The sequence below is a fragment of the Haemorhous mexicanus genome, chromosome 12 (assembly GCF_027477595.1).
Source record: "Haemorhous mexicanus isolate bHaeMex1 chromosome 12, bHaeMex1.pri, whole genome shotgun sequence".
Lineage (NCBI taxonomy): Eukaryota > Metazoa > Chordata > Aves > Passeriformes > Fringillidae > Haemorhous > Haemorhous mexicanus.
In genome coordinates, this window is record NC_082352.1 from 3090533 (window position 1) to 3117053 (window position 26521).

Genomic DNA, 26521 nt, shown 5'->3' on the forward strand with positions numbered 1-26521 from the left:
CCAGGACCCCTGGGCACAGATATTTAGAATAAATAGGTGGCAGCACAGAAGAAAAGAGAGCCATTGAGGAGAGCAGAGACTAATTACAGTCCCTAATAATAAGTGACAGGAATAGGGCCCGTGGGTGGGTGACAAGCCAGTGTGGGGTGTTGGGCCTGCCAGCATGCACTGGGAGACAAGTGAATCTTGGATGCAGGAGGTGAAGGAGCAGCTGCTGTGTCACGCTGTGGTGGGGAAAGAGACAGCAAAGAAGCAGATCATGCAAGTGGATGTCACCTGCAACTTCATTTGCCCTGTTGTGGAAATGTCTTCCAGAGCAATCACTTTCCATGTGGAAAAGGTAAGTCACTAGATTCCATCCTGGCATTTAAAGGTGCAACTCTTAAATTGGCTGGAAGTAAATAGAAATATATGCACTTTTGGTGTTGAAAAATGTGAAATGCATTGGAAGGGGAAGGAGGTCTATGGCACTTGACATTGCTTTCCCTTGTCTCCTGTTTCTGTAGAAACCCAGCGATGTCTTGACACTGCAGCACCAGCCTTTGTCTTTAAAAAAACACCAGCTCCCTGCCACTCAGCATTGTGCTGGATGTGGAACAGCCATTCCTGATCTGCAATGTGCACAAGCGACCCCTCCCTGCAGATTCCAAGGTGAGCCTCTGTGGGCTTGTTCAGTGGGGTTTGAGGAGGAGGGATGTGGTGGTGCACTTCTGTTGGGAGGTCTTCAAGTTGAGAAGTTTATTCTATAGTGTCAGCAGTGGATTGGCCTGAACCAAATCAGCAGAGCTGCTGAAAGAATCAAAATCTTATCTGAATTGGTAACATCCATGCTGGCTCTAAAACATGAGGAGAGGGAAACAGGAAAGCAGATCGAGGAAAGCCATGCAGTAAAGGTGTCTCCTGGAAAGCATGCCAGCTCTTCAGCAGCCACTCCCTTGTATTGGGGCTGAGCACAGAAACGGGAGCCTGAGGGAATCCTGGACTGGACTGTGGTGCCTGCAGACAGACTCCTGCTGTAGAGAAATGAACCATGAACTGAGAATCCAATGCTGGGGTCACACTTTGAATGTTTACTGTTTCCTGCTGTCAAGACCTTGGGACATCATCCCAGAGGTGATTAATTACTGTTCCTGTCCTTGCAGCCTGTGAGAGTGGATGTAGGGGAGGAACTTCGTCTCTGGATCCAGTTTAACCCAGCTTATAAAGACAATCTGAATAGCTGGGTGGCAAAGAAGGTTTTCAGCGTGCGCTTCATGGAGCATCCTCATGTGGAGAAGATCCCTGTTCGGGGAGAAGTCTACTTCCCAAATCTCCACCTCCAGGCCGAGGCTGTGGACTTTGGCTGCATCATAAATGACACAGAACAAGTTCTGCACATGGAGATGACCAACTGCAGCCCACGACACGTCAACTACCCCGGTCATTCCTGACAGACAGCCGGGTGAACACCATAAGGTACGAGCATCATCCCTGTGCTGCTCTGAGCATGGACCTGCTCCAGCCTGGTTTTGGAGTGGCTCTTACTGAGCTCACCACACCAGCACCCAGCCAGGGGCTGCATTGCAGGGAGGAGCTGCTCTTGCAGGCACCTCTCTCTCCCACTACAGGTCCACCATCGTAGTTATGTTATTTTCCAGGTTCATCCCTTCACCACCTAAATTCAAACCACAGTCATCAAAGAGGAAGGGAGTGTTTCCATGGAGATACTACAGGACTGAAAGTGTGGAGGAGCCAACCGAAACCCCGGAAACAGTGCAGGATTCTGCCCAGGAGGATTCTGCCCTGGAAGATCCTGCCCTGGAAGATCCTGCCCAGGAAGATTCTGCCCAGGAGGATTCTGCCCTGGAGGTTTCTGCCCAGGACGATTCTGCCCTGGAAGATCCTGCCCTGGAAGATCCTGCCCAGGAGGATTCTGCCCAGGAGGATTCTGCCCTGGAAGATCTACCCCGGATGATCCTGACCAGGAGGATCCTGACCAGGAGGATTCTGCTCAAGAAGATCCTGCTCAAGAGGACTCTGATCAGGAGCCAGCAGATGCAGAGCATTCCCTGGAAACAGAGGTGGATTTTCTTGCGCACCTACCACTTGCTTTGCCTCCTCAACTTGCCACCAAAAAAATCATACTTGTGCCAGCCTCCCTTTTTGCTGCCCTTCTGTCCTGTGCTCTGAAAGTGGCAGTTGGACATGGGGTGTCTGGGGAGGCAGAAATAGGAAAGTGTTGCTTAGAGAAGCTCAATCAGATCCTACAGACCTATGCTGAGTTTGGGATTTTTTGGCTTATTTTCTTTACAGTGTAAAATGAGGTCTTTATCTGCATCATGATGAGAAGGCTTCCAGCCTCCAATGTGTGTCAGTCCATGAAGAGTCCTGATCTCCACGAACCCCCTTCCCAACCCAGCTAGAGTGCTCACATCTCTGCCTTCACCCAAAAGCTGGTATTGCACTGACAGCTCCAGAGCTGTCTTTTATAAAGCAAGACTTTGCAAAGTCACTGTCTCTTCCTCCAAACAAGGAAAAAGGCCTTTGATCTGCCAACTTGCCTGGTGAGCATTACTACTTTGGAGTGGGAAGTGGCCCCTTGTTCTGCATTAGGGGGAACAGAAGCTGCTCATGGGGCAATAAAAAAAATACGTAAGGAAGCAGAAGAGTTTCTCAAAAGCCCAGTGTTGGCATTAAGTTTATGGAGAATGGTTGTACCTGCTCACACACAAATACCAGTTGTTTAAACACTGCACAGTTTTTCTGAATCAGGAGAAACAAAGCCCTATAGGTGCAATGAACACTATGGCTGAATGTTTTCAAAGAGAAGCACAAAATCATCTTTATTTCCTGGTTGTTGCCATGTATACACAAGTAAACCAGGGAAATTCAAGTGGCCATCCTGGAATCCTGGAATGGTTTGGCTTGGAAGGGACTTTCAGAGATTATGTAGTTCCAACCCTCCCTGCCTGAGTGCTGGGGACACCCAGTTCCCTCAGGCAAGTTTGATGTAGGAAGTGCAGATGGAGCCCAGGTCTCATCTGTGGGTGGGCTTGGACCCGCACTTGTCTGATGGCCTGGACATTTTCACACTTGATTTGTGCCCAGGTCCCTTTTCAGCTGCTCCTGGTGTGGTGAGGTGCTGGAGCCTGCAGCAGAGTGATCTTGCTCAGACCAGCCAGCTCACTGCAGCCCGTGGTGCTTGTTCTCCAGGTGCTCTCATCCACTCCTGGGGAGTCTCAGACGCCGGTGAGGATGCGGGCGTTGAGTCGGTTGACAGAGATGGAGCACCCCAAGGTGGGAATGCAGGAGGTAAGTGGGAATTTGTCTCATATCCATGTATCCAATGTGGGAAGAGGTACTGTAGGCCCACTGCCACTGGTGGCCCTCAGCACTGCTCACAGAGGGGCCTCACATCCCTCCAAGTCCATCACAAAGCTCTGATGAAGCAAGTGGTCACTGGAGAGGCCATGTGGGACGTTTTGCAGGGCTGTCCCAGGATGCTCCCAATGCAGCACCTGTGGAGGGCATTGCTCCCATTTACCTCATCAGGTGGTTGACAGGACATTTTTCTAGGAACTTTGGCTCTAGCAGCTTGAGAGAACAGCACATAAGTCAGAGAGAGGGAGAAAGGCCTCAGAAGTCAGATGAGCCTTCCCCCAGCTCGAAGGGCTCCCACCTCCAAGTCTCCTGTTTTTCTGAAGACATTGAGAAGGGTTTCCAAAGACAAGTTCTGCAGCAGAGAGAATTTCTTGCTGCCAGGAGACATTCCAGTTGGCTTTAATGTAGTGTATACTCATGGAAAAGTGATTATGGGAGATTTTCCCCATGGTCCCTCCACTAGTCAGTGGGATGGACACAGGATGAGATTAGGATGATTCTGGCTATGTTTGGGGAATAGGCCCCTCCAGCTATGACTCCACTTTGACACAGCTGCTCTTCTGCATCCATTTCCACTCTCAACATCTCGATCTCTCCTCCTCTCCCTCCAGGCTTTTGATGTCCTGCCACTGTGGGGTGAGCTGCAGCCAGGAGAGAGCCAGCAGGTCACCTTTACCTTCTTTGGCTTTGCCAACATCGTGGCCCGTGTCACGGCGCTGTGCCACGTGGAGGGAGGCCCCACCTACAAGGTGGTGCTGACCGGGCAGGCTTCGTGCCCCAGCTACCAACTGGACGTGGAGGAGATTGACTGGGGGCTGCAGGTACCACAGGCTGCTCCTGGCACAGCTCCTTGTCTCAGCACCATGGCCACCTCAATCCCAGGCTCTCTCCCTTTCTCAGCTCCTTTGCTGGCTCTGGGGCTTAGAGTACAACCTTTGAGAGACATGTCAGCATCCAAGCTGGTTTAAAATGGCCATCCCCACCCCTCTCCTCCCTTCCCCCTGGCTGAGGGACATGACACTGTCCTCTTCAATGCACCTGAGACATCCCTCCACTGATCGGCTCCTAAAGCTGAGCTCCAAGGAGATGCTCTTGTCAAATGCTCTTGCTTGATCCACAGAATAATCCAGGGAGGAAGTTGGCCTTTCAGTCACTTCAGTAGCTGAAAACAATGTCCCAGAATAATCCCCACTTTACTTCTTTTCACTTTAAAGTCCAAGATACTTCTAGTTGCTGGCACTGCCTGTGTTGTCCTGTGTGTCTCTCTTGTCACCTGTATGTTTCTTGCCAATATTTGCATGCAGGTGCCTTTTCTTCTGGAATGCCTCTCAGAAAGGCACTAACTTTTAGATAGAATTCAATGGGGACAAAGTTGTCAAAGCAAAACAAGACTGTTCATTAGTAGTGCTTCAGCTGAGCCTGGTGTGTGTCTCCCTGCCCCCAGAGACGAGCAAACACACCCTCCAACGAAAAGGCAATCTTTCTATCCCCTTTGTACCCAGCTGGGGCAGTCCCTGGCCCCTTTCTCCCTGGAGGGGTACTAGGGAGCTTCCACTCTCTCTGATGCCAACTTTTCTGTCCCCTCCCCTCTTATCCTCCTTCCTTTTGGTCAGGTCTTCAACCCCGTTCCTCTGGCAGCTCACAGCAACACCCAACAAACCAACCTGAACAAATCCAAACCACAAACAACAACATGGAGAACCAACAACTTTCATTCTTTAACATGATAAGCTTTTGGCTTCATCTCACACATTTCAGTGCCACCTCCTCTGTTTCTCCTGGCTGTTGGTGACCCCTCAGAGTGCAGAGGACCCGGTCCCCTGGTTCATTTATTACTGGCCTTTACATGGCTTTACCACCTCTCTGTAGTTGAGTGGTTGCATTGTGGCTGTGTGCTTTCAACGCCATGAAAGAGGAAGGAGACTGCCAGCATCAGTATCTGTAACTTCTCACTCCTCTGTCCTCTCCCCAGGTGTTTAACATCTGTAACTTCTCACTCGTCTGTCCTCTCTCCAGGTGTTTAACATCTGTAACTTCTCACTCCTCTGTCCTCTCCCCAGGTGTTTAACATCTGTAACTTCTCACTCCTCTGTCCTCTCCCCAGGTGTTTAACATCTGTAACTTCTCACTCCTCTGTCCTCTCCCCAGGTGTTTAACAAAGTCCTCAAAGCAGAAGTCACCCTGCGGAACACCGGGGTTATGGAATTCCCCTACATGGTGCCAAACTCCAGCACTGGCACTGCAGCAAAGCCTCTGCCTGGTGTGCCCATGGTCGTGCCCAGCACAGTGAGTAGCACAAGTCCATGGCTCTGGCCCTGTGTCAGGCGGCCCAGGAGAGAATTAAAGGAAAAAACTGGGGAGGAGAAACCCCACAGCTGTGCTGGGGCTGCAGCCTTGTGAGAGTTCAGGAGGACACACTGCACCCCAGGGTTGGAGGTGCAAGTTTTTGGGCACAAGGAAGGTAGATAGTGATGTGGTCTGATGGTTTCTTCTAGATGAGAACCCGTCTTCTCAGCCTGTCTGTCCCCTGAGCCATGCCACATCAAAGCTTTGATGCAGTCCCTTCCTCCTCTCCTGTCCCTGCAGGGTTCCATTGCACCCGGCGAGAAGCAAGTGCTGAAAGTCTATTATCTGCCAGGAGAGCTAGGAGTCTTCCACAAGACTTTCCAGGTCCAAGTGGCTTATCTGGAACCAGCAGAAATCATCCTGAAAGGAAAGGGGACCTTCCCTAGGGTTACCAAGAACGTCCCCAAGGTGTTGGAAGGTGAGCACTATCTGTTGTCTCCCAGGAAGATCCCCTGGTTTTTCCCCCTACCATCGCACATCGGGCAGCTCACACCCATCTCCACAAGTCTGGAAGTTGCAGGGATGACAGACCAACACTTTGGCCTCTCTGGTTGCTTCCTGAGTTTTGAGCAGTTGAGTCCATTGAGGCTTTTCCCCAGGACCTTGCCAGCACATTGTTGCAGGCCTGGAAAGATGATGGCTAGGCAGAAAAGCTGGGGAAAGCTGTAAGAGAGGCTGGCAGGGCTTTTGGCAGGGTTGGATGTGCGTGGCATTGCAGGGGATGACATGATCCCCTGTGAGTGAGAGTGAACATGAGGATTCAGAGAGGAGCAGCAGCATCCATTGTTTCTGGGAGAGGCCAGTGTTAGGGAAGTGGGACTTCTCAGCTTAAATAGGATTGGCAATGTGCCTGTCTTCTATTTATGGATCATTTTTTCCTTCAGAAGAGGAGGAGATACTGCAAGAAGAAGAAAAAATCCCAGAGGAAGAAGAAAAGGAAAGGGATGAATCATCATCGCCATCTATGGTCATGGAGTCTCTGATGGAGTCATGATTGTCACAGCTGAACAGGCTAGTGTCCAACATCTGCCCAGGGCCTCTTCAGCTGAGGGGCTCCCCCAGCAGCACACTGGTTCTGGTGGAAGAGGTGGGAGGGTTATTCCCACTTGGGAAATTGGAGGAGTAGCAGCTGTGCTCCCTCCCAAAGTTGCCTTTGCTTGTGGCCAGCCCATCCTCCATACATGGAGCTCTCAGATAGGTACTGCCATAATGAGATTATAAGATTTCTGGGCCACTTGCTGAATTTGGAGAGCTTGTGGTGTGTTCTCTTTTGTGACTGAGAGAAATATTTGTATTCAAGTGTTTATACCTATAAAGTGAGCAGAATATTCAGAGTCAGTGAAGGGCCAAGCACCAGCAAACTCTTCTTCATTTGCTGTGTAAATGGCAAGAAAGGCAACTGAACTGGTGAACTTTGTGATCTCCAAATGGCTTTATTCATGATAGCCCTCATTTACTTTTTTTATTGGTTATGATTCCACAAAGCATTTATCTCCTGTTCTGGAATACAGAGGTTAAGTGGAAAAAAATATTATTAAAAAAAAAAAAGGCAATTTCTACACCTGTATGACAGGAAAGACGTGGTTTCTTCTCCAGTGATACTGCCAGCCTTGAGATTTCAGCTGAGGATAAAGAAACTAAATCATCCAAATAAATCTTCAGAAGACGAACCTTGAGAAGACCAAGGGAGACTAGGAAGCTCTTTGAAGAACCTACTGAGCGATAAGAACCTCGAGGATTGGCAGTGGCACACCTTGTTTACCAATAAAGCAGGGAAAATTATGTCTTATGAGGAGAAATCTGTGAAGGCTGAGCTCTCTGCCCATGCATGGTGCAAATTTCATGTCATCCTATGCAGTGTTCTTCTTCTAGTCTTCTTCTCCCAGATGAAGCTTTTCAGGACAGAGAACTGGATTCTTTCCACCTCTGTGAAGCACCTGGAGCTTTTATAGCCAGCCTTAACCACTCCTTGAAGTCCCACCATGTCCTTCACCACTGGAATTGGACAGCTAATACTCAACCCCTATCATGAAGCCAGTGACACCCTGATGATGGTCATGGATGACAGTCTGATAGCAAACACATTACCTTGGATCCTTATGCCTAAACTTATGGCTAATATAGTGTCTAAACATTGTCAATGCAGTATAAAATATAAGCAGGTCAAAAGGGCTATAAAATGAGCAGGTTTGGCTAGAAACCTGCAGGTTTACAGACTTTGGAACTGCAGAACTCGCAGGGAGAAAGCAACAAAGCACCTGTGGAGCTACTTCAGGATTTTATCTCTGGACATGACTGGATCTTAGTTGGATCTGCAGTCAGAGGCACCAGGAAGCCTGCTGGGGCATGCAAGGAGCTCAAGTGACCCAGGAGGAGGGTGGCATGAGCCTTTCAGCACGTGCTCCTTGCCAGATTCCAGGGAACCCTGCAAGGCTTGGCTTGATGCTCTTCCTCTACCTTCTGGACGCTTTCCCATCAATAATGGGATTTCAGACTCCAGAAGAGCATCCTCTGTGAGGTGCACTCCCAAAGGCAAAGGTATTCTAAAGTGAAAATCACTGCTCCATCTTGTGCCACTTTGCTTCTGAGTTTAACAAGAGGAGCACCCCCACAGCACCCATTTTTGCAGCTCTCCTGCTCCCAACTAACTGCCCACGTGCCAGCTGTGCCAAGGAATGGGGATTTCTAGCTGTGATCACTTACTTGCCAGATTGTGCTATCATGGTAATTGATTTTGAGAGGAATGGCAGATTTGTCTTTACAAACAAGCTGTGGGTCTGCTAGTAGATAAAAGTAGCACTGGGAGATAAAAGAAGCAATGGGAAGGATTCCACTGATTGATGATTGGGAAAAGATATTTGCTTTTACAAATAAGCTTTAGGTTTGCTGATAAATGAAATTAGACATTGAAAGATGAAAGAAACAATAAGGAAGAAAACCCCCTAAATTCCATAAGAATTAAAAATTAAAAGGGAGGGTTATACCTTGGAGGGAAATCTTTGGGATCAGGCATATTGGGAAGTCTGAACCTCTCAAGTACCTCAGCCTAGGGGGAAAGAGAGAAGGGAAATGTAGCTGGAAAATTGGGATAAAAAGGGAGGCTGCATCCTCCAAAAATTCGAGAGACCCCAGGGGAATGCCCCATGGCCTCTCCCTTTATTCAAATAAAGAAAAAGGACTCCTCTGCCTCCTTTTTGGACATAAACCTCTGGTGTTTGTGGATTAATCTTCCTAACAACCTCTCAACTCAAATTTATACTGCTGTATCTTGTCTTCAGGTTACAGTGTGGTTTTGGCTGGAGCATTCGGTCATGCCATGTTCAGAGGCTCTTGCTGTGCACTGTCGGTCTCTGACGATTCTCCAGGGGCTGTTTTGCAGGTTCTGAACCCCTCTCTGTTGTTCTGTATTTGGTGGGTTGTCCTCGTGAATCCTCACCTCCACTGTCCTCTCCTGGAGAAGACTCCTGCCAGCAGCTGAGTGAGATTTGGTAACAGATGGTGAAGGACAAACTTCAGTCCTGTTGCCTGTATCCTGTTTTCCACAGCCTATGGAATTGCCTCGTGAGAAATGTTAAATTAACCACAATTCACTGCACATATTGGCCTGCCCTCTTCCCTCTACAAGCCCAAGCAAAACAAAACAAGATTGTGAAAGCCCCTGAAACCTTTTGTATTTTTATTGGGCATTCTGTAAGTGCTCAGAGATATCACACAAGACTGTATGGATCATGTTGTCCACATATGGCACATGTAAGAGGCAGACAGATCCCCAAAAGTTTTCATAGGTTAACTCAGACACAAATTCCATCAAATAGTATTATCTCATTCTAGACAAAGCAAAGCACAGAAAGTATCTCTGATCACATAGAAGAAAGGCACTGAAACTGAGAAGGAACTGAAACAGACCTTTTCAAAGTCTGTTCCACAAAAAATATTGTGTGCTTCTCACAACTCTTAGATTAAAAATTGTATTAATCTAGTTAGAGATTGTCATCTTGAAGTTCCCAATTCCAAAGAAATTCAAGTGTAGCTTTCAGAAAATAGGTACAAAGGAAATCAACCAACCTCCTTTTTCCTCTTTCAAAATAAATAAATTGCCAGACCAAGTCGTCACAGATTACTCTTCTTTCCTTCATGTACAGATGCATATAAATTAATAAAGTCATTCTCAGAGGATGAAATTAAGTTGTCAAGATCATAATCCACTTCAAAGGTAGGTCTCTCTCCAAAAATTACAAGAGCAAGAAATACAGCAAAGTGTGCAGTCAGTCCCCATATCTTGAATGACCTTTTATGTTCCTGGTCATGGTATATGAAGCAGTGTACGCGAGTTGAGTGACCTGAGGAGGTTTTATAAGAGAAGGTCTTGTAATTTAAGGGCTTGACAAAGTACTCCAAAGGCACAAGAAAAACCTCGCTCACTTCATCTGGGTTAGGGGTGGCCTGGAATGTATCCTCTATAAATCCCACAACTGGTGTCACCAAGTTATTCATCTAAAAAGAGAGAAAAAAACCTCCATTAAATAAGTAAATTTTTAACAATCAACAAAACCCTCAAACACTTATGCTTGTACCAAGTAAAAATGTTCATACTCAAAAAAAACATTTCATTGTTACAAAATGAGTACAAGAAGCCTATGAACTATTTTCAACTGCAATGCAATTTAGTCCCCCTAATGGCAAGCTATGTAATTTGACTTGAAGAATTTGAACCCATATTTTTGTATTCCTCAAAAATGACATAACAAATACTCAGTTCATCCTGTATAATCATAGAGCAGTTAAAAAGGCTTGCCAGTTTGCTACAGAAGTAAAAAAGCATGCCTGCTTTCCCATGGCTCTTCCTTATTGACATTTTCTAATTCTGATTTTAATCCAGATTTTCCCTATCATTCATCACATTTCTGTATTGTTTTCCCGGGATATACGAATTTTCCAGAATATGGAAGTATTTTTCTAAAGGTACAGAAATATTATTGCAATGTATTTAGCCATAAAATGTAACAATTTTTGAAACACCTTATTTATGGACATTTTAATTCTAAATGTAATCCTTTCTTCCATGGGAAGGCAAAATCACTGAAATCATACCTTGCATCAAGGGAACACCAAAATTCTCTAGGATACATTGCTAGTTCTGTTTATTCACACTAACAAAGACCACTGTCCTGTAGAAAGGAGGAAGAGCAAAACAGTGTTTGTGGTATTTGATTCAAGTCTGGAAAGACTCCGTCCAAGTCAGAAGCACCTGGAATGTATGTACTGAGGAGCCAGAGTATCATCTGACATGTACAATATTCATGGTTCAAACCCCACACCATCTCTCCTACTGACTGAAGTAATTGGCTGGAAAACAGGGAAAATTTGATCCTTTTGACACACTACCTCTGAGCTATGTGATTTTAAGGTTATCTGTACAAAAATTATAATTTAAGAAGTTAAATAAAGCTTAAATAAAGCTTTTTGCAGTACAATTTCAAAAGTAGTTTTTTCCTTTTTTAATGGGGAGAGGATATTGCCATCAGATAGAAGAACAGGATGCATAGTAATAATGTGCTACCTGGTGAACAAAAATAGTCTTCAGAAGCAGCAATTCCTCTGTTCTGTGGGAAAACTGATCCTATGTAACACTGAACTCTGCTACTGAAATTGAGAACCTGTAATTTACAAACGGTGACCCACACTCCAAAGACACCTCGGGGAGTCTCCCTGCTAGAGGAAGATGATGCACACAACCCCAGCGCACATCCCCTCTGGTGCTCCCTCTCTGTCTGCACAGCCCTGGAGTCAGCAGACACCACACGAGACAGCTGTGAGGCTGCAGCAGCCTGCTGTGACCCTGCCTGGGTGAGCGAGCTCTGCACAGCTCCAGGGGTGGAGATGATGCAGCCTGTCAGGAACATCTGCCCCACTTCTGGGCTGACCTCATGGTGAAGAGGATTTCTTTCTTGCATCTCATCAAAATGTCCGTGCTGCTGCTCTGTCCATTGCCTCAAGAAGAGTTCTGGTATTGCCCCCTCTCTGACACCCCAGGAGAAGAAAGCAGCCAAATCCCCTGGTAGCCTTCCAGCTGGGGAAGCCCACCTCCCTCAGCCTGTCTGCTCAGCACCCACTCGCTGCAGCCCCGTGACTGCGCTCACGGCTCTCTGCTGGACCTGCCAGGGCAGCGCTGTCTGTGGGGGGCTCCAGAGCCACTGATGGTGCCCCAGAGCTGCTCTCACAAACACCAAACCCTGAGCCAGAGCCCTTTCCTGGGCTCTGCTGGACACACGGGCTGTGCACGCGAAGAAGCGGCGCCTCTTGGCAGTTCCAGGTTTGAAAAGGTCACTGCCAACCACACAAAAGAAAAGCACCCAAACTTATTCTGTACTGATATGCTGACTTACTTTATCAATTCCAGGCATCAGCCTACAGATGACTTCCACCTTCTCTGGCTGAAGACCCACTTCTTCTTTAGCTTCTCGGAGAGCAGTGTCAATGTCATCTTTATCAGTGGCTTCCCTTTTGCCTCCTGGAAAACACACTTCCCCTGGTGATCTTCTCAGCTAGAATGTAAAGGAGTACTAGTGTTAAATAGAACAAGGTTTTTGTTTCTTATTGGATCCACACAGATGCATGTTGGTATTGCAGCATCCCTTCATGTTTATCTTTCCAGTCAAAGAAGCTAGAAATGGTGGTTAAGGATTCTGCAGACCAGAAGAAACATGCCTTGGCAAGAGGAGCTACCTAAGAAAACACTGAGGCTATCCCCTGCTAATCCATAAATCCTCACTATCAAAAAAACCCCTGTACCTGGACAGCGTTGTGTAATTCATACAAAAACTTCTGCTTGAGTATGTCAAAGTTCACATTTTGCATCATCTTGTTTACATAAATGACTGACAGATGAATCTGGACAGACAACTTGTAGAGCAAGATTAAAATAAGAGCAGAAACTTTTGAAAGACACAATTAAATAATGTACCCGTGAGAGAGAAAATAACATTTTGCTTCAGCCCAAAAAGGTTATGGAGCAATAGAATGGAAATGCCTTTTTCTGTTTCCTATCTGTTGTTGTCTATAGTTAGGGTGTGTTTTGTTTAATTGGTTGAGTGTTGTTGAGAACTGGGAGAGGGCTGGGTTGAAGACATGACCAGAACAGGAAGAAGGATGAGAAGGGAAGGGACAGAAGAGTTGGTAGAGCCTGAGTTCCTGAGTAGCCATTCAATGGGAAAGGGGACAGGACCAGCCCAGCCTCGAAAGGGGATAAAGATCACCGTTCTGTCAAAGTGTGTGTGTGTGTTTTCACCTCTGGGGAGGGAGACACGCACCCGACTCAGCTGGCTCATTACAAATTAAATTATTTAGTTATTACTGCAAAGACTGTGTCCCCTCCTGACTGTATCAAAAAGTGAGTTATTTCTAAGACGCCTTTAAATACATTCCAGTAGTAGGCTTGTGCATCATGGATCAGTAACAAACACATTTACAATCAATTTAACAGCGATGTTACTGTGATTATTTGATTTTTAAGCAAGACCCAGCAACGGAAAAAAGTAATTCCTGAGTACAGGCAGTTGATGTGACACAGGGATGGAAAACCAGAGCTGTAATAGAAAACAAAATGCTGGAGAAAGAGTTCTGGCAGTCTTGGGTTGTTGCCTTTTATGCACTAAAGGGAGAGAAGAGTAATATTAACTGCAGACTGAAAAACCTCATTTAATAAAGCTGCGCTCCAGGGTCGGTTTCCTTATTTAAGTAAGCAATCCTTGCCGACTGTGCAAATGATAATTTCCTGTCACGGGTTTCCGGGATCCCGGCATGTTCCTGGCACGCAAACTCGGAGTCACGGCAGTGTAAAACCTGCCGGCCGTGCCCTTGGATCGAGGGGCGGCACTGGGGGCGCGCAGATGGCGGGAGCGCGCACGCCGCTGGCTCCCGGCAAGGACCGCGCCCCCCGGAGCCCCCGGTACCTGCAGGGAGCGCACGGGGAGCAGCAGCTGCAGCCGCCCCCCTCGCACCATCAGCGGCAGCAGCACGGCGGCTCTGGGCAGCGGCAAGCGGGAGAACCTGTCCCCGACATCGAAGTCCCTCAGGCGGTGCCGGGCCTGCTCCATGAGCCCAGGGGCGGGCAGAGCGGAGCACCGGCACCCTCCGGCCGCGCCCCGCTCATCCCCCGCGGCCCCTGGGCAGGGACAGGGCCCGGCTCCTCCCGCTCCGCCGCCCGGCACCGCCCCCGGCCCGGCAGGGACGCGGCTCCGCCAGGCAGCGCTCGATCGTTCCCTTTCCCTTTTCCCTTCCCGCTCCGGGCCGGTCCCTGCGCCGGGAGCTGCGGGGCCGCGCTGCCCCAGACATGCGGCGGCTCCACCGGTTCCGTCCCGTCCCGCCTGAACCCCGGCATGGAGCGGCTCGCAGCGGGAGGAGGACCGTGAAAGTGCTGCCTTCGTGACCAGTCATAGAACCATAGAACATGGAAGGGACCTTAAAGATCACCTTATTCCTCCTCCATGGTGTTAGAAATGCACTAACTTTTGGATACAATTCAATTGGGAGAAACTGTCGAAGCAAAAAAAAACCTCTTTATTAGTAAAACCTCTTTATATGCTTCAGCTGAGCCAGGTGTGTCTCCCTTCCCCAAGAGACGAACACACACCTTCTCTGAGAAGATGGTTTCTTTTTATACCTTTTCCTGGCAGGGGTGGTCCCTGTCCCCTTTCCCATTGGATGGGTACTCGGGAACTTGCGTTCTCTACCGACCACCAACTTTTCACAGAATCACAGAATTAATTAGGTTGTGTGTGATCATTGTGTGTGATCATCTCGTGCTACCTATAACCTAACAGCTCCTCATCAATTAAACCATGGCACTGAGTGCCACATCTAGTCTTTTTTTAAACGTGTCCAGGGTTGGTGACTCCACCACCTCCCTGGGCAGGCGATTCCAGTGTGCCATCACTCTTTCAGTGAAGAACTTTTTCCTAATATCCCACCTAAACTTCCCCTGGCGCAGCTTGAGACTGTGCCCTCTGGTTCTGTCACTTGTTGCCTGGGAGCAGAGACTGACCCCCACCTGACTACAACTGTCCTTTCAGGGAGTTGTAGAGAGTGGTAAGGTCACCTCTGATCTCCTTTTGTCCAGGCTGAGCACCCCCAGCTCCCTCAGATGTTCCTCACAGGGTTTGTGTTCCAGCATCCCAACGTCCTTCCCAAACTGAGGGGCCAGACTGGACACAGCACTCCAGGTGTGCCCTCACCAGTGCTGAGTACAGGGGCAGAGTGACCTCCCTGCTCCTGCTGGCCACACCATTCCTGATCCAGGCCAGGAGCCATTGGCCTTCTTGGCCACCAGGGCACACTGCTGGCTCATGTCCAGCCTGCTGTCCACCAGTACCCCCAGGTGCCTTTCTGCCTGGGCACTCTCCAGCCACTCTGTCCCCAGTCAATTTGTAGGCCAACGTGCAGGACTCGGAACTTGGACTGGTTAAACTTCATCTGATTGGACTCAGCCCATCTATCCATCCTGTCCAGGTCCCTCTGCAGAGCCCTCCTTCAGCAGATTGACACATGCTCCCAGCTTGGTATCATCTGCAAATTTATGGTCCCCTCCCCTCTCATCCTACTTCTTTTTTAGTCACTTCTTCAACCCCCCCCCCCCCCAGCCAATGGCAACACTCAACCAACCAACCAGAACAAATCCAAACAATTCAAACAACAACACATAGAACCAACACCTTTCATTCTTTAGCTAATAACCTTTTGGCTTCAGTAAAATATCACCTCACTTCTCACAATCCACCCTTTCCTTGTATCATCCATTTTACCTGAAGCACTTGATTTCATTATTCTGTCTGGTCAGCACAAACTTGTGGTATTCACATGCCCTATGAACAGAGAGAAGCTGTGAGAGAAGCAAAGAACGATCAAAACAATTCTTACCTCATTTCCTGCTCCTGTGTTTGTGCACAGGTGGAATGTGTTGGAAGATTGATTATCTGAAGGAATTTGGTAATTGGATTCTGCTGAGGATTGTTTTGTTTCCTTGGCTATTGGAGTAATTTCCAATATAGCCAGCCAGGATTTGCCTGAGCTTGTCTGGCCCTCGCTGCTGCACCAAAAAATGGCAACTGTGGTGTTTTCACCCCAGAGACACTTTTGGCCAGCTGGGTGCTGCAGCTGTGTGCTTTGAGGCAAGTCCAGGCATGCAGGAGCTCCAATGGCTGCAGGATGGAGCTTTCCCCCATAACAGGGTCTGCTCCTCGGGTTTATCTCTGGTGGAGAAGCTTTAAAGCGATGGTGAAGGAAAGGAGTCGGTTCTGATGGAGGGTTTCAATCCAGAGCTTTATTCTGGCCCACAGGCCTCTGAATCCAGCACCAGCTCCAACAGAACTCCTGAACCACGTGGTTGCTGGCTCTCTTAACCCTGGGGAGAGGGGGAGGGAAGGACTAGGAAGCCACCAACCAGGTACAGGAGAGCAGCTCTTAAGGGACAAAGGACACCTGGATGGCCTAATGCCCCCCCAGAGGTAGAGGGCATCCTTCGAATCTGCCCAATCACTCCACGCCCTTCTGGAATGCCAGGACTGACAGACAGCACTCAGCAGGGGGCAAGGGAGGGGGAAGGAGAGGTGACTGACACACCTGGCAGGAAATTATCAGGGGAGGGGCCCGAAGTTCTGAGGTAGATCCTGAAATCACACCGCAACACTTGGCCAATCAGTCAAAGCTGTGTCCTGACTCTCGGGCAGAGAGTCATGAGTTTTCTTTAGTATTCTTTAGTATTCTTAGTAGTAAGTATGATAGTATAGTAATCTCTCTTTAAATAGTTGTAATGTAAAATAGTATAGTTTTAATAAAGCAAGTGTTCAGCATTCCGAAGCCTTGGAGTCAGATGCCAGTCATTTCCTTCATTGGGGGTCGCTTGTAATTACTCTACAAACTGGCTCCTTTTGTGAAGTAGTTATAAAGAAGATGAATCAGTCTTTTATTAGGTTGGTGTTAAATTCAGTCTGTTTAAAAGTTCCTGAGCTTTGGGATCATGTTGCTGTCCATAGTTCTCTTCCAACTCAACTAAAGTCGGATGTAGATACACTTGTGTGCAGTGCCTTCCATAGCAGTTCCTCTGTGCTTGCTGGGATGATGCAAACCTCAGATTTTAACTGTAGCATCAAAGGTTACCTTCGCTCCTGCTTCCCAAGCTCTGTGCCCTAGAACAGCACACTGCAGGGATATAGAGGTGAAGCACAGAGGCCATGACACTCCGCCCAGCAATTTCCAGAGTCTTAGAATATCATTTCCTATTCCTCTTTAGTCAAGGTCTGGTTTGACTTCTATTTCCACTGCTCAACACCCAAGGGATTGCAGCCCACAGTGGAGCAAAAGGCTTTCTGGTGGCAAATACAGAGGTCAGTCCAGTCTTGCCCATGATTGTTTACTATTAAGTCATCTTTTGAATATTAACTTTGAAGGGTTATCTTGTTATGAATTGAAGCAAACTCCAATAAGCTTAGTCCAATTGGAATTTATTAATTACAGCAAGCAAGGCATAAGCAAAATCAGCGCTGGGCGACAGGGGAGCCTCCGCTCGCCAAGGACTGCCCACCCACTGTTCGATCCAGTCTAACTTTTATACTGTATCTCTTCTCGTTGGGGACGGGTCCAGAAAGTTCTCTGCCCATGTGTCTTCTTGGTGCTAAGGGGTCCTCCTCTGCTGGTCGTTGTCTGATGAAGGCTGCTAGTCCTCCCCGGCTGTCCTCCGGTCGACTCCTCCTCCTCTAGTGGTCATACCTAAAATTCTAGAACTTATGGTTTATTGAGCAAGCATTTATTAAGCAAGAATATACTTGTGATTGTATGCGGTTTTGGTTACACTTGGTTTTAGGTCTAAGTGTTTTATTCCCTCTATCTTTAGCCCTTTAGTGAACAGAACATGAACAAAACACACCAGGTTCCACCACAATCTCCTTGTACCACTGTCCAAATTTGCAGAGGAGTTTCCACTGGCCCTTTGACTTGAGAGGAGTTAGACCAACCACTCCTTTTCTGCACTCCTGGTAACTGTTTCAGTTGTTAAAAGTACCTAAAAGGGACCTTCCATGCTGCTGTTAAGGTATCATCATTCCAAGATTTTATTAGAACCCAATCTCCTGGTTTTACCTGGTGTATAGAAAGTCTAGAGGTGATGTTTGGGGTAACTACTCTTTTCTTCTAAGATCCGTGAGAGAAAGTGCAATTGCCTGCAAATAATTTTTGAGATGTAAGTCATTCGTTTCAGCCACTGGCAACCCCTCCTCCCTTCCCAGATAAGGTAACCCAACTAACATTTCATTGGGAGAAACTCCCATGTCCTTTCTTGGAGCAGTTCTGATCCGTAATAATGCTAATCTGGTTCAAAAATTAATTTGGTAATATGGTTCTTAAGGATAGCATTCATTCTCTCCACACATCTAGAGCTTTGAGGGTGCCATGGGGTATGGAATTCCCAATTTATGTCTAATACAACACATAGAATGCACAATTTTTGAAGTAAAGTGTGTTCCCTTATCTAGTCCATTCTTTCAGTTATCCCATATCTGGGAATGATTTGTTCTAATAGCATCTTAGCCACTTTGGAGGTAGTTGCAGTTGAGGTAACAAAGACTACCAGTGGGTGAGGTGATCAACTCTTCCAAGAAGATATTTCCATCTCTGTATTTTGGGGAAATCAGTGTAATCTATTTGCATATTTTGAAAGGGTCTAAGGGCTAGGGCTCTTCCCTCACTAGGGTGTTTTCTCATTACTTATTTAACAACTTGAGCATTGTCCAGTCACTATTTGGCTACTGTAGAGACTCCCTCACAGCAATAAGTTCTTCAGAATTGATCACATAGTGCTTGAGCTCTCCAGAGTATTCCTTGGTTCCTTACTCCTTAAATAAAATTTCTGTAGCAATTGCTTTATTCATTATTTGCCTCCCTTTCCCAGTCCAGCTGTGACTGGAACTGCACCAAAAAGAAAGTGCCTGCAGCCAAGGGAAGGCTGAGGTTGGGTATCTGGTTCTGTTTGTTTTTGCTGCCAGCATTGTTGTTTGTTTGCCTTGTTGTACATACTGGCAAAGAACTTCTCCCTTATCTTTGCCTGAAAGCCCCTTAATTTCAAAGTTATAATAATTTGGAGAGAAGGAGGTCACATTCCCCATTCCACAGAGGTCCTGCAGACACCTGTCTTTTAAACCAAGACAAGCTGACAGTTAGCAATTTATTAACGATTAACAATTTATTGACAATCATGAATTAATTATCAATATAATAACCAGTCAATAACCTAGGTAATTAAAGGTAAGATTGAGGTGTTCACTGGAGCTCAGAAGAGTAGCTGCAGAGGTCTCTGGTGAAGGGTGGGAGACCATGAGCAGCAGAAGGCACGATGTTGCTGGTTCCTTCAGGAGACTCCAGCTGACGCAAATGCTGCCCCTTAGGTGCTGGTTTCCAGAGCCCCTGATCCTTGGCTCCCTGGCCTTTCTCTCTCTGCTTTATCAAGAATCTTCTGCTCCCGGGCTCTGCCTTTCACAATCACCTGCTTCATCTTCTGATTTGGCTTCATGTTAGGAATCCTAGGAAGAAAGGGACTGGTATTAGCCAGACAGACATTCTCAGCCAGTTGCTCTGCAGCTTGCTGCATCCTTTCCTTGTGCAAGCAGCGAGCAGCAAATTAAACAAATGTACTCGCTGCATGGAAGCTGCAGAGGTGCAAGGGCAGGAACATGACCAGTAAAGTGCCTGGGGACCAACTACAGCACTCAGGGTTCCATGTAGAGAAGCAGGCCTTGCTTGTCCCAAAAGAAAGCAGAGCTAGGGACTTGCTGGTTCCTGGATCTCTTCTTCCAGATTTTGCAACCTTCCCAGTGTCTCCCTACCAAGGCCAGATGATCTTTTTCTGCTCCTGTGGGTGTTTCTGCCGCCTCTCTGGGGCTGCCTGTCTCCAGGCTCACCTCCTCATCCCAGTCAGAGGGACTGAAGGGAGGGTATTAGGGGATGAACCAGGCTCTGCTTGGTGGTGCCCAGCAATGGGACAAGAGGCAATGGCAGAACCCGAACAGGAAATTCCACCTGAACCTGAGGAAGAACTTCTTTCCTGTGCAGGTGGCAGGTTGCCCAGAGAGGGTGTGGAGTGTCCCTCACTGGAATTATTCCAGAGCCCTCTGGACACAACCCTGTGCCATGTGCACTAGGATGAGCATGCTTACACAGGGAAGTGGGACCAGATGATCTACTGTGGTCCCTTCCACCCTGTCCCACCCTGCGATCCCCCAGCGATACCCATCAAAAGCATGAGTTGACAAGTGCTAAATGTTTCCCACCTGCACTGCAGGGTGGTCTCAAACGTCCCCTCACACTTTGGGGAGAACCGCACTTGAAAGGCCTGCTTCTGGCCAGGGGCGATGATGCCGTGGCAGGGCTTGATGGAGAACAGTGGCAGGTCATGGAAGGGATCTGGCAGGATTTCCAGGGCGGAACCAACACGCCTTGAGCGGCACAGCTTGGGATGGTCCTGCTGCTCGGGCTGCTGCTGCTGCTGCTGCTCAGAATCCTGCTGCTGCTGCAGCCGCTTGGCCAGCTGATGCAGCAGCTGCAGCCCAGAAGATTGAGTTTCAAAAGGACGATCCGGCTGCCACCCAAAACGATGCAGCATCTTTCTGCAACGCTTTAAAGTTTCAGAGGAGAGGAAATGACCTGCAGAGAGGAAGAGGACACCTTTCAAAGATAAAATCCTGTCATTGGAGCGCCAGCAACTCTGCCTCCCACTGCAGGTAGTTGGAGGAGAGCTGGGATGCACTTGGAGCATCTCTGGCCAATTACTTTCAGCAGGAAATAGAGCATCTGGGAGCAGGGTCTCTGCATGCAGCACAAACTCCTGTGCCAAAGCAGGAGAGTTGGTTTTAGACGGTGACTTTGCATTTGCCCTGGAGTGGGGAACTGCACACAGACAGTGGCTACAGGTCAGCTCACTTGTTACACCATTGTTTTTCCCAGTCTCAGACTTTTCAAAGAGTCTGAGATGTCCCTGATGTCCCCCTTCCCAGTCCTTCCCAGTCCACCCAGCACGTGGCTCTCCCCAGAGCCTGGCTCAGCTCCTCTGCAGAGCAGAAGTGGCAGAGGAAGAACAGAAGGGAATGAACAGCAGATAGGGACAAAAACTCTCCGGCTGCAGCTGGGAAGATGCTGATGAAAGTGGACGTGTGGGCAAGGATGAAAGAGCAATTCATGTTTTGGAGTGAAGTGGCAGAGTCTTCTCCCCAGGCCCTCAGCTACCAAGTGAAATGCCCTTACGCATCAGAGCAGATGAGTATTGCTTCTTCACTGCTTCACTGTCTTCAGCTTCCTCCCAGGAGTATTCCAGGGCTACCTTCCCTGTGTTGGATAGCCTGAAACTGAAAAGCCAGAAGGAGGAATAAAAAAAATGTCCAATAAATATAAAGGAAATAGTACAGTAACATTGTCTGATGGACTCCTGGTACCACTTTCTGCTGAGGAGCATCTTCTACCCCAGGCAACCCTGCCATGCTCAGATTGCTGTCCCAGGTGGCCCAAAAAAGTATTTTAAAGCCTGGAAGTTTAAGAGGAAAGGGCCAACATGGTACCCAGGACACTGAAGCTAAGGGGCTTACTCTGGACTTTAGGTCTTGGTTTGACTGCAAACTTATTCCTGAGCAGATGAGGACAGGTGACATGCAGTGAGGGCAAAGCCATGGCTGTCCTCAGCAGAAAGGTGTGGCAGCACTGAGGCTCTCCTGAGCACCTCCACCTGCTTGGCTTTGTGTGCACATAAATGGGCCTGTGCTGGTTTGGGCTGGGGCAGAGTTCTGGCAAGCAGGCCCTGGGCCAGCCCTGGGCAAGGTCAGCTGCTGTCCCCAGGGCCCTGCCTGGCCTCCAGCACTCACGTGGCTATCCTTGTCTGCAAGGGGGAGGTATCCTTGAACTGAACCACGGTTGTGCTCAGTTTGAACTGGGTGTAGAAAACAATGGCACTGAGGTACACCTCAGCCTCCTGGCTGCTCTTCTCCAGCACAGTGTGAGCTGGTTCCGGGACTGTCTCGACCACCTGCAAACAGAGGAAGGAGAAATCACTAAGCAGAGCCCAGAAGGTCAGGCTGAGAAGGGAATCTTCTGGCCTCCAAGATCAGCCTCCTAAGGGACTAGAAAGGACCATTCACTTTTACTTCCCTGGAAAGATGACAAAATTGGGAGTGTTCTGCTCGGTAGTTTGTTCTACCGACTGATCCAAGCGATCACTACCACAGCTGTTAATATCCCCATGGAGACTATAGCTGTGTTCTAGTCCCTGTACTTCAACCTTGTAGAGGGACTGGCTTTTTTCCTGTCCCCTATAAATCCAGCAGGTCTCAAAATAGGGATAAGTTCCCCTGCTGGAGCTCTGTGGATGGAGACTGAAGAGCTCTAGAGAGCACCTTCTTGTCTTAGGGGTAAGTGCTCTCCAGATGTCATGTCTGGAGCAACAGCCACGCTGCTGGGAGCTGGGGATGGGCATTTTGGGGTGTGAAAGATCTCACTAGGAAAGTCTTCAACCGCAGATGTTCTGATAGAAAAGAGGATGGTTTTTAGAGGCCTTAAAATGGTCCAGAAACCCAGAAAGAACCTTCACCCACGATGAGTGTTTGTGGCAATAATGGCAATAAAAGCAAGAGTCTCTGGAGATGGTCCTTCTCTGGACTCCTCCATAGTCATACAGTGCCTGGGCTACTTCATGAAGAGATATCCCACACAATACAGAGACCACAACCAAATTCTCTGGTATCCATGCAGACAAAACTTGGAGTTCACCAGCATATGCAGGAGAAGTGTATTTCTCTCCACTTTAAAAGAAGAGACAGAGTGCAGCAGACTTAACTCCTTGTTGGTGAAAAGGCACCACATGAGATGAAGAGATTTCAAACACCATAAAATGGGATAAAATCATAAAGCATTGCCTTCCATTCAACATGGGCTGCAACACTTGTGCTTGTGGCACAGCCTGATAGTTGAGTGTGGCTAAAGGTCTCTTGTCAAAAGGCTTCCCCATCTTGTGTGAGTGTATCTGGTCACTGTGCATCCACCTCTCCCCTGGAATGCACTGCTGGTGAACCTCTTGGCTGTCCAATGTCAGAGGAAGCAGGAGCTGCTCAGCCAGCAGTGATGGTGCTATGGTGGTTCTTTCTGTAAAAGCTGGATTGCCTTTCTTTGCTGTTCTGCTTCTTACCCTCTCTTTTTTAAACCATCTGGCTGCCAGGTCTTTCCTGGGGATATCCTTCCACGTCACAATGCACATTTGGTCATCCCAGTCTGGAACCTTCCTTCGTGGCCGCTTGAAGTTGATCTTGGTCACCTTACATTTCACAAGGCGCCTCCTGAAGGTGCCTGGGACATCTGCTTTCAAGGTCACTGTGATGCCCTTGGCACAGCCAGGATGGAGGTGTCCCACCTAGGGAGAATCAGGGAGGGAGTCGGGACCAAACTGGAAGCACTGCCAAAGGCAGGCCTGACAGCAAAAGGGACTGATGTGGTGAACAGCTGTGCCAGGAATCTGCACCTCAGAGAGGATTTATGTGAAATTTGACAGACAAAAGTATAAACAGAAGGTGCCACCTCCCATAACATGAAGCCTTTTCAGCAAGGCTGGCTGCCTTGGTCCAGCCAAGCCAGGGACTGCATCTCCTGCGTGGCACTGGAATGGGCTATCAGTGGCATGTGAGGATTCCCTGCCAGCTCCTGGGAACACCAGGAGCTTGAGCAATGGGGAAAGGAAGAGCAGTCCATGCTCACCTTGGGGGAGAACTGGAATATGGCATCTGCGTCCCACACAAAGCGCATGAACTGCGTACGGGTGTGGTTGGTGATGGTGAAGGTCCTGCGGCAGCGCTTCCCGACAGGACAGTGCCCAAACTGGATGTGATTTGCTCTGACAGCTGTAAAGGAGGAGAGCAAGGGATCTCAGCATGCAGGGAGCTCCACCTGCCTCCTCACGTGCACAGACACCTTTATGTTCAATGCTTCCTTACTCCAAGCCTTCCTCCCTCTTGAGGGAGTTCCCCAGGCAGTTCCCCATCCCACCACCTTCAGGGAAACACCCTGGCACACCCCTAAGCCAGTGATGTGCAGCACAGCACTCACTGCTCTGCATGCATGGCTGCCACCCCCACAGGCCGGCAAGTCCCATGGGTGACAGCCCAGGCCTGGCTAGAGGGAGGACACACGTGATCAGACGTTGTCCTCTTCCTTGCTCCACCTTGGCAGCCTCTCCTCTCTTACCATCAATGATGTCTTTCTTTAGACTGCTCTTGGCATTCCTCTCCTGGGGGTCTTCCTTTAACCCATCAAGGGTGAATTCATCCATGTGGCCTTCACCCACCAGCTCGGTTAGGGTCAGGCGGGAGTCCCCCACTAACAGACAAATCTTCCCTTCCAGACGTTGAGCCAGGGTGGGTTTGAAAATGACATCAAACTCTGCCGATTGCCCATGACGCAGAAGAAAGAAAGGCTGCTTTGCGGGCTTGCTCTCTGCACAGCAATGGAAATCAGAGTTAATTAATACAGCTGTACTGAGGAAATATTTCCATAGGATAGATGAGGAATAAGAGGTGAAACCAGCTGCCTTCTAAGCACAGATTCTACCCACAGTGGTTCCAGACCCTCTTCCTATGTTCACAAGACTGCCACCTCCAGTTACAGCACCGCTTAAGCAGCTTAACCTCAGGCTGATGCCCAGCCCTCATTCCATCTACTTCCAGCCAGCTCCAGCCATATGCCAAGCTCAGCCAAAGAGTGCTTTTGGCTTCTGCTGGCTGGCTGTGTGCTCAAGGGCTGTGTCTGTTCAGGCTGGTACCTTCCCACATGCAGCAAATGCCTCAGAGGGTCCACTGAGATAGTGACAGTCCCCCACAACTCAACCCACCACGTCTAGAAGAACAGAACAACTTCCTACAACTTGCCAGGAGAAGACCCTGCAAAAAGCCCCCAAGAAAAGCTTGGGGGACAGAGAGCCCAAAGAATGAAACTGTGCCTAACACCTGGCTGCTGCTCAGAGAAGCCAAGAGCAGGGCACACGTCTTCCCTCTGCATGATCACACTTCATGGTTAATGAATTTACCGTTTCTGACGGAGTCCCCTTCCACATTTCCAGTTTGGAATGTCTTGAATGTGGAGGCCCTGCCTTTCAACAAGAACACTCCATGCTCATCCTCCAGGTGTAACATAAACTGAGAAAAGGGAAGCCAGAGCACAATGATGCTGGTGTGAGTACAGGACGGCACAGAGACTGACACCACAGTGCTGCTGGTCCCGCATGGCAGCCCAGCACCTCTCCCACTACAAACAGCACTTAGCACAAAAGTTAAGTCAAACCAGCTGAGAAAAAAGGGTGTTCAGAGGCATCTGGATAGAACTGACACAGAACCACACAGGACAGAAAGTAATGAGCAGAGTGTGATTAAACCACAACTAAGTTTACTTAAAATATAGTAAACTGGGATTAAATACAATCTATGGAACTGGGAAACCACACATGTTCATGAGAACAAAAGGTGACCTGAGAGACAGGAAAATACTCCACCACCTTTCTTGTGTTCAACTTAAAGAAAAAGGACTGGATGGAAAATTTCCAAGAACTCCCTTTTTGGAGATGTCAGCTACACGCTTAAAAAGAATTTCTGACACCTCTTCCCTGTGGCTGACAGCCTGGTCAGAGAGCAAGAAACGACATTAGTTTCTCACAGTGGACTTGTGAGACTTTTTAGGGAGTTGTAGAAACGATGATAACTTGTTAGTATAAATGACCTGCAGGTGGTGTTTTTCTACTCTGTTTTTCTGTTCTTCTCAAGGATTGTTTGTGAGAAAGACGTTTCTGTTAATTAGCCAATCAAGAAGAATGTGTCAAACCTGTCTATAAAAAGAGAGAGCTTTTTGTATTAAACTTCTGCAATTCAGTCTCCTGGTGAATTTGCGTCATTTCGGGCTCAACGGAGACACCTCTTCCCAGGTCTGCCATGTTTTTTGGGACCCTTCCCCTGTGGGACAAGCCTTTGTTCCCAACCAGATCCTTCCTTGAGCAGGTGCTCCTCACCTTGACAGGTTTGATGCCGTTGTTACGGATGACCAGGGGGAGCATCTCTGTATCCTCCAGCTGGAGCCTTTTGAAGCGCAGCACGGCTATTTCCCTCTTGCTGCGAGCACTTGGGCGCACGACTGTCACCGGCAGTTCCTGCCCCTTCCCACTGATGGTGAAGGTCAGGATTTGGGGTTTCACTTCCACAGAGCTGCAGGAGAGGCGCGGAAACAATTTCAGCTGGCACTAACCCATTTCCCACTGGGCAAGCGAAGCACCAAGGGCCACCCACCTACAGTGTTTTCCCTGCCTGGTACTCCTGTACCCCACAAAACACAGGCCCCCACCAGCCTCTTCCCAATCCACTCAGGACCATTCACAAGAGGAATCTGCTCCAAAGAGCCAGAGCCTTCCACAATAACAGTTAAAAATAATTTCATTTAATTGAATTATGCAGTACAGCAGGTAAATAAGGAGGCACCAGATGAGATATGGCAAATCCCCTTGCTGCAGTGAGATGAGACTTATGAAACAAGCAAAGGCACAGCACGAAAGCAGTACAAAAGCAAGAAGGCAGAAATAAATCATTGTCACCATCAGTAAAGATCATTTCCAAGAACAGTAAAAAAGCAATTGCTTATTAGCAATTGGACTTGTCTTGTTCCAATTCAGCCACTAAAGGGTTGAGGAAGGGCAGGTCAAAGCCCCAGTACACAGGTCCCAGGGCAGAGGAACTGGGCTCCTCTTTCATATCAGCTCCAA

At 48.3% G+C, this 26521-nt stretch overlaps 2 protein-coding genes across 2 annotated transcripts; both read right to left on the reverse strand.

Moving 5' to 3' along the window:
* Window positions 1-9352: 9352 nt before the first annotated feature.
* Window positions 9353-15204, reverse strand: LOC132332991 (peroxisomal coenzyme A diphosphatase NUDT7-like). Its single transcript, XM_059857718.1, has 4 exons — window positions 15142-15204; window positions 13659-14126; window positions 12093-12251; window positions 9353-10200 (listed from the first exon to the last, which is right to left on the reverse strand). The coding sequence occupies exons 1-4, from the start codon at window positions 15202-15204 to the stop codon at window positions 9817-9819; spliced, it is 1074 nt and encodes a 357-aa protein (XP_059713701.1). The 3' UTR covers window positions 9353-9816.
* A 3725-nt stretch (window positions 15205-18929) lies between these two features.
* LOC132332992 (hydrocephalus-inducing protein homolog) lies at window positions 18930-26510 on the reverse strand. Its single transcript, XM_059857719.1, has 10 exons — window positions 26413-26510; window positions 25778-25970; window positions 24806-24914; window positions 23968-24216; window positions 23482-23624; window positions 22919-23140; window positions 21603-21763; window positions 20992-21092; window positions 20022-20394; window positions 18930-19274 (listed from the first exon to the last, which is right to left on the reverse strand). The coding sequence occupies exons 1-10, from the start codon at window positions 26508-26510 to the stop codon at window positions 19136-19138; spliced, it is 1788 nt and encodes a 595-aa protein (XP_059713702.1). The 3' UTR covers window positions 18930-19135.
* Window positions 26511-26521: the final 11 nt, after the last annotated feature.